Raw genomic sequence first — 14,848 nt, forward strand, 5'->3', positions numbered from 1 at the left:
AACCCCAGTTCCTGGGAAGCTTGAAAGGTAACACTCTCAGTTCAAACTTCTTCAACACATCACATATGGCCTACAACATATGCTGGATGATGATACTCCCCTCTCACAGGCATTGGGATGCAAACATTTTCTTGCCCACAGATAGCGTTCTAACCTTAAATGACTTCTCAACCACTGCAATATCCTTCCTAACATGGACATGGGCACTAGGACCAAGAGGCCGACTCTGTCCCCATATCCACTCTGAGAACACAATCACTGGACCTAACTACACCAGCCGTCCCATCCCAGGTTCATTCATTTGTTCATCTTCCAACATTAATCAAATGTCAGCAATGCCCTTCCACTCTTTACATCGGATAAACAGGACAGTTCCCGCCAAAAGGATAAATGGACATAAATCCGACATTAAAAACCGCAACACTCAAAAACCAGTGGGAGAACGTTTTAAACATCTTCTAGGTCATTCCATTGCTGAACTAAGAGCTTCAGTTCTCAAACAGAGAAGCTACAAGGGGAAAGTACAATGTGAGATCGCTGAACTGGTGTTCATTCACAAGTTCAGAACAATGGACCCCCCCCCCCCCCGGCTGAATAGAGACAAAGGGTTCTCTTCCGCAGGGCTCTTCCACCAGGCTTTTAATTAGGAGCCGCCGCCGCCACCACCACCACCAACTAACTGATGGGAACATGGGTTATTGGCCCATTATAAAATCGAGCCTCAGGGCTCCAACTGACCGTCCCGCCGAATCGGGCTCGGAGCTTCATCTACAGGCTACCATCTTGCTCTGATTGCTCAATAATACCGCTGAGCACTTTATTCTGATAATGGTTGTTTTATGTGTTTTACTGTTTTATATTGGCACATGGTGCCCTTTCTGTAAGCCGCCCTGAGCCCATTCGTGGGGAGGGCGGGGTAGAAATACAATAAATAAATAAATGTCATTACAGATGCTAATTTTCTGCCCCCATTTCCCCTCTGCTTTAATCAGGCTGATTACAATATGCACGGTACCTTTACTTCCCTTGCAAGCATTCTTTTTCATTTTATTTTTGTGAGTATTTTGTGTGTTCGTGTGTATGCCTGGAAGTCATGGTTGACCTCTGGCAAACCCTAGTGTGGCTTGGGATTTTCCACCCCAGAGCTGGCAACCTGACTTGTGAATGAACAGTTCCAGTGCTGCGAACAGAACTTTCCCGTCACCTCAATCACCATGATTTCCAGAGGGGCCGTTCCGTATGTTCCCCGGTGCAAGTCAAGCAATATGCACAATCAGTGCACGGGAACCAGCCCGGTGGCTTGGGTCAGACATATTGCAAAACTGTGGTGTATTCGGACCATGGCTAGCTTGTAAAACCGGATCTTGGGTGATCGCTGAAACTGTGTTTTGACGAATGCTGGTTTCGTCACCGTCAGGGGTCATTTCCTGCAGGAGCGCACAGGAGCGGAGCTCCGGCAGTAAAGAGCCCAGGGGGCGGGCACATGCAACAAGCCCCACCCCCTGCTCCCAGCAGCCCTCAGTCAGAGCAAGAAGCAGCCAGGTAAGCTGCACAGCCCCCCCCTCCAAAACAGTCCAGTGGCACCTTTAAGACCAATTCTTATTCAGCTACAAGCTCTCCCTCCTCTGCGAGGACAGATCTGCACGTTCCCCCCCCCCAATAGCTAGCAGTCCAAAACAGTCCAGTGGAGCCTGAGCGGTGGGTGTTGCCTTCTGACACACTTCCGGTGATGTGGGGTGGTGGTGGCACATGCAAATAAGTTATGCTAATGAGCTCCTGCACCTCTTTTTCTATGAAATGACCCCTGGTCACCGTCATCCCCCTCCCTCCCCCAAGACCCCAGGGATATTCTGGCTTGCCTTCCAAGGAGAACAAACCAGGATTAAGCCAGGATGTCTCAGTTCATACATCTTGCAAAAGCATCAGGTTGCTGTGCTACAGTCAACATCGAGAAAACAGAAGAGACGTGGTCAGCTGATACGAACGCCCTAGCAAGGCAAGCAGCTACTGCTCTTATGAATGGGGAAATACCTCAACAAGGGAGGGGCAGTACAGGAACAGAGAGAAAAGACATTGGAATCATCGTGCACCAATAATGCGTATGTACAAAGCCTCCGCTATGCTATTCCTAGCAAAGCGCAACACCTGCTCGATAGTACGTGGGGCAATTGATCATTAACTCATATTACATACGTCACGTGCAAGGCTGTCCCTAAACCTCAAGGCTATGTTGCTTACAATACATCTGCGTCAGTCGAATTCCACTGAAGTCAACAGGAGTTACATTTTGTGAGTGAAATATAATGTATAAATCTGACCTCGTTCTGGAATGCCAACCGGGGCTCCGAACAAAGGAGGAGGGTTGGATTTACACCCCGCCCTTCACTCGGAGTGGCTTACAATCACCTTCCCTTCCTCTCCCCACAACAGACACCCTTTGAGGTAGGCTGAGAGAGCTCCTAGAGAAATGCTCATGAGAGAACAGCTCTGAGAGAACTTGTGACTGACCCGAGGTCACCCAGCTGGCTGCATGTGGAGGAGTGGGGAATCGAACCTGGTTCTCAAGCTGGTAGAACAAACGGGCAGATTTACACGGTGTTATTTATTAGAAGACCAGTGGGGTACAGTGTTTCGAATGTCATAATAGGATCTGGAAGATCTGGGTTCGAATCCTCTGGTTGGTCGGTGTTAAAGGTGCCACTAGACTCAAACTTTGTTTTGCTGCTTCAGAGGAACACACCTAAATACCTAAATACCCCTAGGATTTAAGCGGTGATAGTTGCTACTAACTATGCTATAACTTGTTGAAATTTCAAGCCTATTGAACAGCACCACCTGGTGGCTGGAGTTTTTACTTGCGGCAGAGTTGCTCAACGTTATCACCTCGGTCCATCTAGTTCCAGTGTCAGAACATCTGCAGGCTTCCAGAAGTAGCACTTTGCCACTGGATCAGTACTTGAATCAGAGCACTTGTTGTCAGTGGCACCACATGTTCCGAGTGATGTTAAGCATACTTTTTTAGCACAGCATCAGACTGAGCAAAGGATTGAAAAGAAATTGGTAAAACGCAATTCATCTGTCCCTCTCTCTATACATGCCCTATCAGATGTTAAAATATAGGACAGGCTTCTTTAGCTTGCCAGAAGTGTAACAATACTGCCATAAGTGTAACATTACAATGATTTAAAACCACAGCTTTTTACACCCTGCCTTCCACGGCCACTACCCCCCACGGCCCCTTCGTTGTATTCTCAGTCCCGCACTTGATCCACGCCCCCTGACCAATAAAATCAAATTTCCGCCTTCGCTTTCGCTCTGGCAGACGGGAACTCTCGCGAGACTCAGAAGTCTCACGAAATGCTCCCAGAATCCTCTGCCCTTCCTTTTCCCGGCGGTAGTGAACGTCTTCAGGTAAGCTAAATGGGATCGCGCAGGGCCTGGCTTGGTATCCGCCACCGAACGCCGCCATCCCGCGATGGAGGCCCCGGGGATCATGCTGGATAGAGAGGGGAGACGGATAACCGACCTCTCGCTGCGGCATTTCCGAGATTGGGGGCTGAGAGGCGGGGGAATCGCACGGACGGAGAGGTCCTGGTTGGAAGCGGCGAAAATGGCCGCTCTTCTAAAGAACGGGGGGGCCCTGAAAGCCCCGGATGTCGAAGCGCCGGCTTGAGCAGTAGCGTGGCAGCGATGGGGAGGAAAAAGCATTATGGGAAATGTTAATGTAAGCTGGAAAAGGAGTCGAAGCTTTTTGTGGTCTTGTAGACATTAAAGGTAGGGATGCCTTTGGGACGGCTTTCGTATTACGGCGTGGAAACGAAGTGCAGCGTTTGCATGGCCAGGCCAAATGTGGATAATCTTAGAGACCAAACAAGGGACCCTGGAAGAGGCGTATGTATGTGAATAGGTGGTGTATACATGCAAGCAGTGTTCCCTCTAAGCTGAGTTAGTGTGAGCTAGCTCACAGTTTTTTAGCCTCCGGCTCACAGATTTTTGTCTTAGCTCAGGAAGGGATGGCTCCAGAGCAAACTAATTTCTGCAGTAGCCAAATCGCTGGCTCACAGCTTTAATGCCAGTTGCTCACAAAGTAGAATTTTTGCACACAAGACTCCACAGCTTAGAGGGAACATTGCATGCAAGTGGAACCCCCTTACTCATCCCATCGTTTCTGTAAATTCTGAGTGCTGCATATTGCATATTATGTAAAGCTCGTCAATTAGACTGCGTTCTTTTCAGAGTGGTCCTTCAGTGGCAGTAGTAGTTCTTGAAACTAATAACATCTGGTCAGTCTGAAACAAAGCCAATCTTAACAGGGCTGGGTTAAAATCCATAAGGCCCAGGCAGGAGTAGTACTTCCAAAATTAAAGCTGCCTTCTAAAAATCTGTTAACAAACAAACGTGAGTTTGTGAGATGTTATCAAAGGCTGGTTATTGTTGGTTTTCTTAAAGCAATCTGTAATTTACATTGCCTTCGGTGATTCTTTGTGCTACCCGAAAATATGAATTTTTTTTAGACTTGTGGCCTTGTTAATGAAGCCATAAAAAGGAACTGACTTTTGAAAGCTCATACCTTGAAAATCATATTGGTCTCTTAAGATGTTACCCTCTGAGAAAATGTATTAATGTATCATAATTGAGTGTTTACATTGTTTTTAGTAGTTGGTGAAATTCTTTAGCTCTGTGACGGTGATACTAGGTGTTCAATCCAGTACACAGTTATTCTATTGAAATCAGTGACTTTAGAGTGGAGTAACTATATGTAGGATTATACTCTAGGAAAGTGAAGTAAAGTTTTGGGAAATGGTGAATTGAGTCTGCCTTTTGCCTTTATCTTCTCTCTGTGTGTATGAATTAAGGGGCAGAAAGTCTTGTGATTAAAAGCTATGGCTGCAATGATGACTTTCTTAGGACACCTTTGGATTAACTCATGAAAATACTGTGATGTCTGAGCAGCTTTCTTTTAAATTATATCGCAGTCTCTTAGGTAATCGAGAGAACGCAGTTGCCCTTCTGTTGCAAATCTGAATCATGACTTTTCCAATTTTTTTCTTAGTTAAGCTCTGAAAATGGTCCGCTACTCGCTTGATCCAGAGAACCCCACAAAATGTAAGTAACTTTCTCAGGTGCATGTTTGAAATGCTTTAGACATAATTACAGTTATTTATTTAAAATGCCTATTAACGAGCATTCTACCTTGCACAACTCAATGTGTTATTAGAACATATATAAAAACAACTGCAAAAAAAATAACCCTGCAGTTTAAGAACACATTTAGGATGCATTAAGATTTCAGTGTTCATTTTCTTTCCCTTACAGCATGCAAGTCAAGGGGCTCCAATCTTCGAGTCCACTTCAAGGTATGTGGAATCTAACTTTGATTTTTTTTTTTTCCTCCTTAAAGTGTGAGTGTGTGGCTACAGCATACCTTTTGCTTGGTGTCGTGTATTCAGTACGCACAGTCACTGGATGTGACTGGAATATATATTTTTATAGCTTAACTTTGATTTTTGTTGTATTGTACAAGGTTAACTTAGTCTGTTTCCAGTACTGTCATCCCTTAACATAATTTGCTGTGAACTCTTGAGTTCTGCCAATGTAATAAGTAAAAGGAAAAGATAAGAAGAGATTGGTAAGGTAGAATCTTATTTCCAGGGCCCTTTCATTGCCATAGAGCAGGGGTGTCAAACGTAAGGCCCGTGGGCTGGAACGGGCCCATCCAGGGCTGTTATGCAGCCCGCAAGCAACTGGTGCAAGGGAGGGAACAGGAGCCTGCTTTGGGGGGGGGGTGGAGCCACTCCAATTGTGGCTTCTGTACGGTGGGACAACCCCGTCTACAGCAGTCAAGCAGAACCCCTTCAGGGACTGGTAAGTTGGGAGCCACTGCAGCTGCATTCATACCTCTCCACTCGGCTTGCAGCTCCAGGGATGCTGTCCTGGATGGCTGCAGGGATCAGTGTTTGCACGGGGGGTGGGGAGTGCAGATGATCCTCTGTTGGGGCATGGGAGCGTCTGCCCAGCACTGCACTGCTGGGTCTCCAGTCTGCCCGTGTGGGTGTTCCTCTGCACCAGGGGTCATTTGGGGGGGGGGACGCCACCCCCCTGGGTGAGGTGCGGGAGGGCGGGGCCTGGAGCTCCCTGCTGGTGCCCGCTGGAGGTCGCCGCCGGCTGTGGGAAGGACACACTTCCGGTGATGTCAGGGGGTGAGGCATATGCTAATGAGTTATGCTAATGAGTCCCCCTAGCTCCTTTTCTACGAAATGACCCCTGCTCTGCATCCCCCTCCCAGCCCGTGAGGACACACCAACTCGGAGCTTAGCAGTTGCTGACCTTTGTAAAGTTTATATTTCTGGTACCCAACATTACTTTTTATGGCGTGCACGGCCCGGCTGGACAAAGTGACGTGTCAGATCCGGCCCTCATAACAAATGAGTTGGACGCCTCTGCCATAGAGTCTCCAAGTTGCCCCAGATCTTGTCAGCTGTGGTTTATTAAGAGATTAGGTCGCACCTGAGTGCTCTCTCAGTTCCATGGGCTGAAGTGATTGTAATAAAACTTATCGCAGTCAACATTCCAGGACCAGGAAAAGTCAGGGATTGTATGACAGTTCTTCTGATTAGGCTTAGGCTGTGCATTAAGAATAAAAACTAAACGTGCTGAATATTTTGGAGAACAGTCGGGTCATTTCCTTCTTGGGGGGGAAGAGTTTTGTAACTGCGGTGATGACCGAGTTAGGACACCTTTAGATTCATCATGAAAACACCAGTTCGCTCTGAGCAGTTACTTCTCCGGTTAAGTTTTGGTTGTTGTACGAGGTTTGGTGGTAACTCTACAAAGCTCTGTGTGTCTGAGTAACTGACTTCAGGGTTTTTAGCCTATTTAGCTCCAAAGAATGTGTAGAAAGCAGCTGATGATGCCCATTGTTTTGCCCTTTCCCCCCTCCCTTTTCAGAATACACGTGAGACAGCCCAAGCCATCAAGGGAATGCACATTCGGAAGGCCACCAAGTACTTAAAAGATGTGACGCTGAAGAAACAGTGTGTGCCCTTTCGCCGCTACAACGGTGGGGTTGGCAGGTGTGCTCAGGTACAGTTTTATAAAAGTCTGTGGAGAAATGGGCTAAAATGTGGAAATCAACTAAACTATTAAGGGCTACATCCTATAAAGAAAACATTTTTAAAATGTTTTACAGGTGGCACTGATCACCAGACAAAGTAGCAAAATGTTATACAAATGTTTCAGGGAACTGCAGGAGGTGCAAAAAAAAAATATTGGCTCATATTTTCATATATGGTGGAGGTGTGAGAAGCTGGCTAAATTTTGGAAACCCATACAGCAACTAATAGTGGAAATAGTAGGAATAGATCTGAAGTTAGAACCAGAAATATATTTGCTTAATATGTTGCCAGAAGGGATTAAATATAATGATTTGTGTGTGACATTGTATATACTCACTATTTCTAGAATCCTTATAGCTAAATGCTGGAAATCAGATAAAATACCAGGTAGAGAAGAGTTGATTACAAAAATTATGGAAATAAAAGAAATGGATAAACTAAATATGATATTGTTGGGGAAAGAAGAAAATGTGTTTTAAAAAAGATAGCAGAAACTAGATAGATGGGAAAAAATGTGTAAAGGAACTCCAAAAGCATGATCTATATTAAAATTTTGTTTTTTGTATTTTTGTTATGGAAAATAGATAAATAAACTATATATTTAAAAAAGTCTGTGAAGGATGAAGGGGATAGATACGTGACTGTTGGCTGGACAGAGGAGACCCATAACAGATTAACTGGGAGGAAACCGACAATCAATTGTGGTACACTAAACATTGAAACCACAATGAGTATGTAAGATTATTGCAACCCAGTGCAGGAAGCGTGTATACTACATGTGGCACGGGGATAAAGCAGCTTAAAGTTTTCTTTAATCTGTCAGGTCACTGCCCCCTTGCCTGCCTGTCCATCTGGGCCCTGCAGTGCTAAATTCAGTAGCAGATTATTTTCACTGTGTTTGAAACGAGGTCTCTTTGCAGGCACTGCAAAATCCCAGGAGTAAGACAAGCGGGGAGTATATTGTGTGGGGGTTGCTTATGTACAGGATATAAATATTTTCGAGGAACTGCTTTAGCTGTAAAGTCGCTTGGATGTGTAGCACAGCTGTGGTTGCGATGATGACTTTCTTAGGACACCTTTGGATTAACCGTGAAAAGAAATCTCAATTCTGAGCAACTGCTGGAAATGGAAACCACGTGCATCTTCTGGTTTAAAAGGAAACTCAGTGTGACATTCTTCACATTCTAGGCCAAGCAGTGGGGCTGGACGCAGGGGCGCTGGCCGAAGAAGAGTGCCGAGTTCCTCCTGCACATGCTCAAGAATGCTGAGAGCAACGCTGAGCTGAAGGTAAAAATTGCCACATGAAGCCTCTTTCTACTGGATCAGACATTAGCTCCATCAAGATCAGCGTCATTTACTCAGATGGGCAGGAGCTCTCCAGGCTGTCAGGCAGAGGTCTCCCTCATCACATACTGCCTGGTCCTTTTAAACCAGAGCTGCCAGAGGTTGAGCCTGGGACCAAGGCTCCCTCTAAGCTGTGGAGTCTTGTGAGCAAAAATTCTACTTTGTGAGCTACTGGCTATTAAAGTTGTGAGCAAGCAATTTGGCTACTGCGTAAATTAGTTGGCTCCGGAGCTGTCCTTCCTGAGCTAAGACAAAAATCTGTGAGCTGGAGGCTAAAAAAATTGTGAGCTATCTCACACTAACTCAGCTTAAAGGCAACACTGCCTGAGCCGTTTTGCATGCGAAGCAGAGGTTCTTCAACTGCGCCACAGCCTCTCCCTATATCCCATAACTGGAAACACCAGTTTTTTTTAAAAAAAGATGTAATGGGAACTGCATTGAAGATGGAAGGGAGGCAGTCAGAATAGCGGAGGAAGGTGTTCAGCAGCAGGCTCAGAGGTGAAAGGCAGGGCTTGGGGGGGGGGGGTTGGAAAGAAAAAAAGCCATTCTGCTGGCTGCGGAATGAGACAAACTTACAGAAAGCAAGATAGGTGAAGAAAACAGTTGGGAGTTTAGTACCATAAAGGTGATAACTGAAGCCATGAAAATGAGCAGGATCATTCTGAGGCTTTTGGGGAGGGGAGGGGAGCGGGAGCCCTGTAGGGTAAGGGGCTGGGGTTAATGAGGTTGACCTTTAAAAAAGTGCCACGGAAACCTTCGAACCCTGGAGGTAGAACCGGAGTTCAAGGAAGGGATTTTAGGCTTCTTGGGTACAACATGCAAGTTGTGTGTTTCGGGTGTTTGTGACAACTCTGGTAGGATGCCTTTGAAACAACTCTAGTTCTTGTCCACTGTTCTGGTGTCTAGCTGAAAATAAAAACATCAGAAGAGCCCTGCTGGGTCAGACCAGTGGTCCATCTAGTTCAGCATCCTGCCTCACACACAGTGACCAACCAGTTCCTCTGGAGGGCCAACAAGAGGGCATAGAGGCCGAGGCCTTCATAAGAACATAAGAAGAGCCCTGCTGGGTCAGACCAGTGGTCCATCTAGTTCAGCATCCTGCCTCACACACAGTGACCAACCAGTTCCTCTGGAGGGGCCAACAACAGGGCATAGAGGCCGAGGCCTTCATTAAAACAGGAAGAGCCCTGCTGGGTCAGACCAGTGGTCCATCTAGTCCAGCATCCTGTCTCACACACAGGGGCCAACCAGTTCCTCCGGAGGGCCAGCAACAGGGCAGAGAGGCCGAGGCCTTCCCCCGATATTGCCTCCTGGCTCTCGGGTTCAGAGGCTTAGTGCCTCTGAATGTGGACATTCCCCTTAGTCACCATAGCTAGTAGCCATTGATAGATTCAGGGAAGATAAGTATCCGGTCTCAAGCAGTTTATTCCTGTGGCCATCACTACACCCTCTGGCACTGAATTCTACATTTTAATTATCTATAAGCAATTCCACATTTTAAGCATTCTGTACTGTAGGGACATTTGACTTTCCAGGTCTGGGTTGTTGTTGTTATTTTGTTTCTTTTGGAAAGTCTTCGCTTTGCTTGAGAATGTCTGCTTCATTGCTGGGGTTTGTAACGAGGACTGTCTTAAATGCTTCTCCCCCCAGGGTCTGGATGTGGATTCTCTGGTAATCGAGCACATCCAGGTCAACAAAGCTCCGAAAATGCGCAGGCGAACCTACAGGGCTCACGGTCGCATCAACCCCTATATGAGCTCCCCCTGCCACATCGAAATGATCCTCACAGAGAAGGAGCAAATCGTCCCCAAGCCAGAAGAAGAGGTCGCTCAGAAGAAGAAGGTATGATGCTCTTTGGCCCTGCGGATTCTGGGTCTGTGAACTAGATCTTGTGGCGTTTTTTGTAAACTCTTCGTTTTATATGAAGACTTTTAAAAACATTTAAGAACAATAAACTTTGGTGCACAAGGAATTACCTGGGAGCCAGTTTGGTGTAGTGGTTAAGTGCATGGACTCTTAATCTGGGAGAACCGGGTTTGATTCCCCACTCCTCCACTTGCAGCTGCTGGCCATAGTCAAGAGCTGTCCTTGAAAGGGCAGTTCTTGAAAGAGTTCTCTCAGCCCCACCTACCTCCCAGGGTGTCTGTTGTGGGGAGGGAAGAGGAGTTTGTAAGCCGCTCTGAGACTCCGAGCAAAGGGCGGGGTATAACTCCGATCTCCTCTTCTATAATTGTGTTTTTACAATGAGAAATAGTATTGTTTTGATTTGTGCTGATTTTTATCCAAACTTTTCTGTGGCTGTTAGTAAAAAGAGACATTGCTCGTCCTCAAATAATTTCATCAGGCTGGTAGGATTTTTTAATTTGGTCGTATATTGGAGGTTATGAACATAATAGCATCCCTGCTGCATCAGACCGGTGATTATTGTACACCATCATCCGGTCTCACGCAGTGGCCAGCCAGTTACCCTGGAGAGCCAAGAACGTGGCCTGGAGGCCTCCCTCTGATGTTGGCTTCCAACACTGGTATTCAGAGGTTGACTGCCTCTGAATTTGGAGGTTCCATTTAGTCATCATGGCTAGTAGCCATTGATGGGACCCATCCCCCATATTATGTTAGTAGTAAGTTTTAGTAAACACATGTGGGTATTTGTGGTAGACTTTGATTAATTTTATCTTTATTTTTCAGATATCCCAAAAGAAACTGAAGAAGCAGAAACTCATGGCTCGGGAATAAACACTATATTCATTTCACAAATAAAGATAAAACACAAGTTAACTGTATTTGTTTTTTTCTTACATAGCTGTTAAAAGCCTTACAATATCCTTTAGAATACATGTGCAGATTTGACATTAGACTTGGTCTCAATACAGACTGGGAGTTTGTCTGGCTTGCTATAGAAAATAAGATGTTTATGTACTTGCCAATTCATTATGTTTTGTCAATGGGCCACACCCACTCTGATGGTTTCTCTCTTGACAGCATCCTGCTTTTGTTGGTACCCTCCAAATTACCATCACACACTTGTCTCCTGGATTTTTTTAATGTCCGCAGCGTTCAATCACATATCCATTCCCCATTATTTTATGTGTACCATTGCATGCATGTGAGTCTGCCATGGAGGATAACATTTCATGCAGCTGCAGTAGACTGCAGCCCACAATTCATTCATTCAATTTTTAGGCTGCCCTTCCCCGCAAGCAGGGTTCAGGGCAGCTCACAACAGGAGGAAACATACGATAAATAATTTAGATTAAAATCCTGCAATAAAATACACAATACAGCAATAACAGATTAACACTGGTTAATCTGTAAGGTGCTACAAGAGACTGTTTGGGTGACAACATATTACATATTCATAATACATATTCTCCAAAAACAGGATAATCTCACTTCCTGTAAGCTAAAAGGACTAAATGGAGAGCAATGGCACCAGTTTGTTGTAGTGGTTAGGAGCACGGACTCTAATCTGGGAGGACCGGGTTTGATTCCCCACTCCTCCACTTGCAGCTGCTGGATGACCTTGGGCAAGCCATAGTTCTGTCAGAGCTGTCCTTGAAAAGAGCAGTTTCTGTCAGCTCTCAGCCACACCTACCTCGCAGGGTGTCTGTTGTGGGGAGGGGAAGGGAGAGGAGTTTGTCAGCCGCTCTGAGACACCTTTGGGTAGTGAAGGGCGGGATATAAATCCAATCTCTTCTATATTCTGGTCACATTATGAAAAGATGATCGTGCTAGGAGAAGTTGAAGGCAGCAGGAAGACCCAAGATGAGTTGGATTGACTCCGTCAAGGAAACCACGGCCTTCAGTTTTGCAGGACCTGAGTCAGGCTGTTAAAGGTGGGATGTGTTGGAGGCCACTAATTCACAGGGTCACCATAAGTCAGAAGCAACTTGACAGCACCCAGTGTGCAGGAACAATTTTTCAGCTTCTCAAACTTTCTAAGGGCGCTTGAATGCTGTTAAACTAGCTGAAATCTTGTGCTCACTTATCTGGCAGCTAGTCCCACGGAACGCAATTAGAATTCCAAGTTAAAAGTTGTGTTTGCAAGAAGAGATTGGATTTATACCCTGCCCTTCACTACCCAAAGGTGTCTCAGACTTGTTTACAAACTGTTCCCTTCCCCTCCCCACAACAGACACCCTGGGAGGTAAGTGGGGCTGAGAGCTCTTGACAGAAACTGCTCTTCTTCAAGGACAGCTCTTACCAGAACTACAGCTTGCCCAAAGTCATCCAGCCAGGTGCAATTGGAGGAGTGGGGAATCAAACCCGGTTCTCCCAGATTAGAGTCCGCACACTTAACCACTACACCAAACTGGCAAACTGCTGTTCCTCTGGTGGGGAGGCAGCAATCGTGTTTTATTGTGTTCAATGGTGATACATCAAGTCATTAACTGTTGTTCAGGTGGGTAGCTGTGTTCTGAAGTAACAGAACGAGGTTTGAGTGTAGTTGTACCTTTAAGACCAACGAAGTTTAATTCCGGGCATAAGCTTTCGTGTGCGTGTATCTGAAGAAGTGTGCATGCACACAAAAAACTTATACCCATAATTAAACTTGGTTGGTCTTAAAGGTGCCACTGTGCTCATACTTTGTTCTGATTAAGTGTTAGTTTTACAGGCATTTGCATCTTGTATTATCTCTGTCGCCTGGAGATGCTACTCCCGTCCTGAGAGCAACTACATGAGAGAGAAAGCAATTGCCAGTCAATTTGAATATAAGAAGGCTTCTAGCCAGATAAAAATAGTGGACTGGCTGCTACTTCTAGAAATTAAACTGGCTTGCTCCTAATGGAACTGGAAGATATTTTGAAAAAGAATTTCAGCTGCAATAAATGCAAGACAGTAAAAAAGAAGTTTAAACTGCATTCATAAGAAATTAAGCTGTATCAAGAGGTTATACCTTCCAACCCTGGAGGATTACTCCTGAGGAAGACTAATGAAATGAGTATAAAACCGGGTGCTCGAGGATATCATGATGTTGGACTTTTCCTTGAATATGTCAGAATTTCCTAAGCGAAATTTTCATGTTTGAATAGATATACATATTGATGTTTACATGAAATATTAAATATTTTTATCACAGTATTTCCTTTTTTTTTGTATGCCACCTGGAGATTGGCAACCTGGAAACTTGTTTAGGGCCAGGCTTTGTGCTTCATATTTCTAGGACGTGAAGCTGATTTCTTCTATAGTCACTAACTGGAAGAAGCCTTGTGGTCCCTAAATGGGTGGAAGCTGTTCAAATTACAAACTTCTGAATCCTTTGGAACTGTTTACCATCTGGATTTTTAAGCACTCAGAGGTAGTGGAGAAAGTAGTTGTTTCAAGGCTTGGTGCTAAAGTCTAAATGCTGTAGCTCTGAAATGAAAAAGTTTAGCTACAGGCTCACTTGGATTAGAGGGTGCCAAACAGGATTCCACGTGCTAAGAGAGTTGGGGGAGTAAAAACTGGCATCGCTGTTCAGTGAATATGTGAAGTTGAAGCAACTTATATTTGAGTCCAGTGGCACCTTTAAGACCAACCAAGTTTTATTCAGGGTATTAGCTTTCCTGTGCGTGCACACTTCTTCAGATACAAGAAGGGTGCATGCATACAAAAGCTTATACCTTGAATAAAACTTGGTGGGTCTTAAAGGTGCCATGGGACTCAAACTTTTTCCCGCTGCTACAGACCAACATGGCTACCTACCTGAAGCAACTAATACTGTATCTGACGGAGAGAGCAAAGAACATAAAGAGACTGTAATGTTGGATCAGGCCAATGGCCCATCCAGTCCAACACTGTCACACAGTGGCCCAAAATACCAGGGGCCACCAGAAGGCCCAGCAGTGGGGCCAGGGCCAGCTGTAACCCTTGAAAGCATAAAATCCATTAGTTTTTTAGCTGTTGTCCTGTCCCGTTAATCAAACGTCTCTAGGAGCAATGGTGATACACACCGTCCTTGCAAGCTATAAGAACAGAAGACGGCCGTGTCAACATTGAAACGGAATGTGAGGTCTTGCACGGGGTAAAGAGTCAAATCCATGCCGAATGGGAACACAGATTTTTTGGGGGTGGGGGAATAGATTTATTTTAAAAAGAAACCTTTCAGCAAACGTGCAATTTGTTATAAATTCCATGTATCTTCCAAATTACAAACAAATATACATATTCTAGTAACGACAACAACAAAGCAATATAACATGTACTAAACTCTGTGTTTTGTAAGCCGCCCTAAGCCACCAGGTGGTGCCTGAGCCCGCGTGCGGAGAGGGCGGGGTATAAATGAAATGAAATAAATAAAAAACTCTATGCCAAACGAGGATACGATCTTCGGGGGGGAGGCCGGGGTAGGAAACACAATTTTTAATAAGCCCATCTCCTCTCCTCTCCATGCCACGTTCCAAGAAGAA

At 45.3% G+C, this 14,848-nt stretch overlaps 1 protein-coding gene across 1 annotated transcript; it reads left to right on the top strand.

The window, feature by feature from the left end:
• The first annotated feature begins 3,345 nt into the window (after positions 1–3,345).
• On the top strand, positions 3,346–11,232 carry LOC107121270 (60S ribosomal protein L17). Its single transcript, XM_015424157.1, has 7 exons — positions 3,346–3,411; positions 5,054–5,106; positions 5,317–5,357; positions 6,949–7,083; positions 8,304–8,402; positions 10,110–10,301; positions 11,148–11,232. Exons 2-7 carry the CDS (start codon positions 5,067–5,069, stop codon positions 11,193–11,195), a joined length of 555 nt encoding a protein of 184 aa, XP_015279643.1. The 5' UTR covers positions 3,346–3,411; positions 5,054–5,066; the 3' UTR covers positions 11,196–11,232.
• Positions 11,233–14,848: the final 3,616 nt, after the last annotated feature.

Source organism: Gekko japonicus, unplaced genomic scaffold (assembly GCF_001447785.1).
Source record: "Gekko japonicus isolate JY-2015 unplaced genomic scaffold, Gekko_japonicus_V1.1 scaffold1349, whole genome shotgun sequence".
Taxonomy (NCBI): Eukaryota; Metazoa; Chordata; class Lepidosauria; order Squamata; family Gekkonidae; genus Gekko; species Gekko japonicus.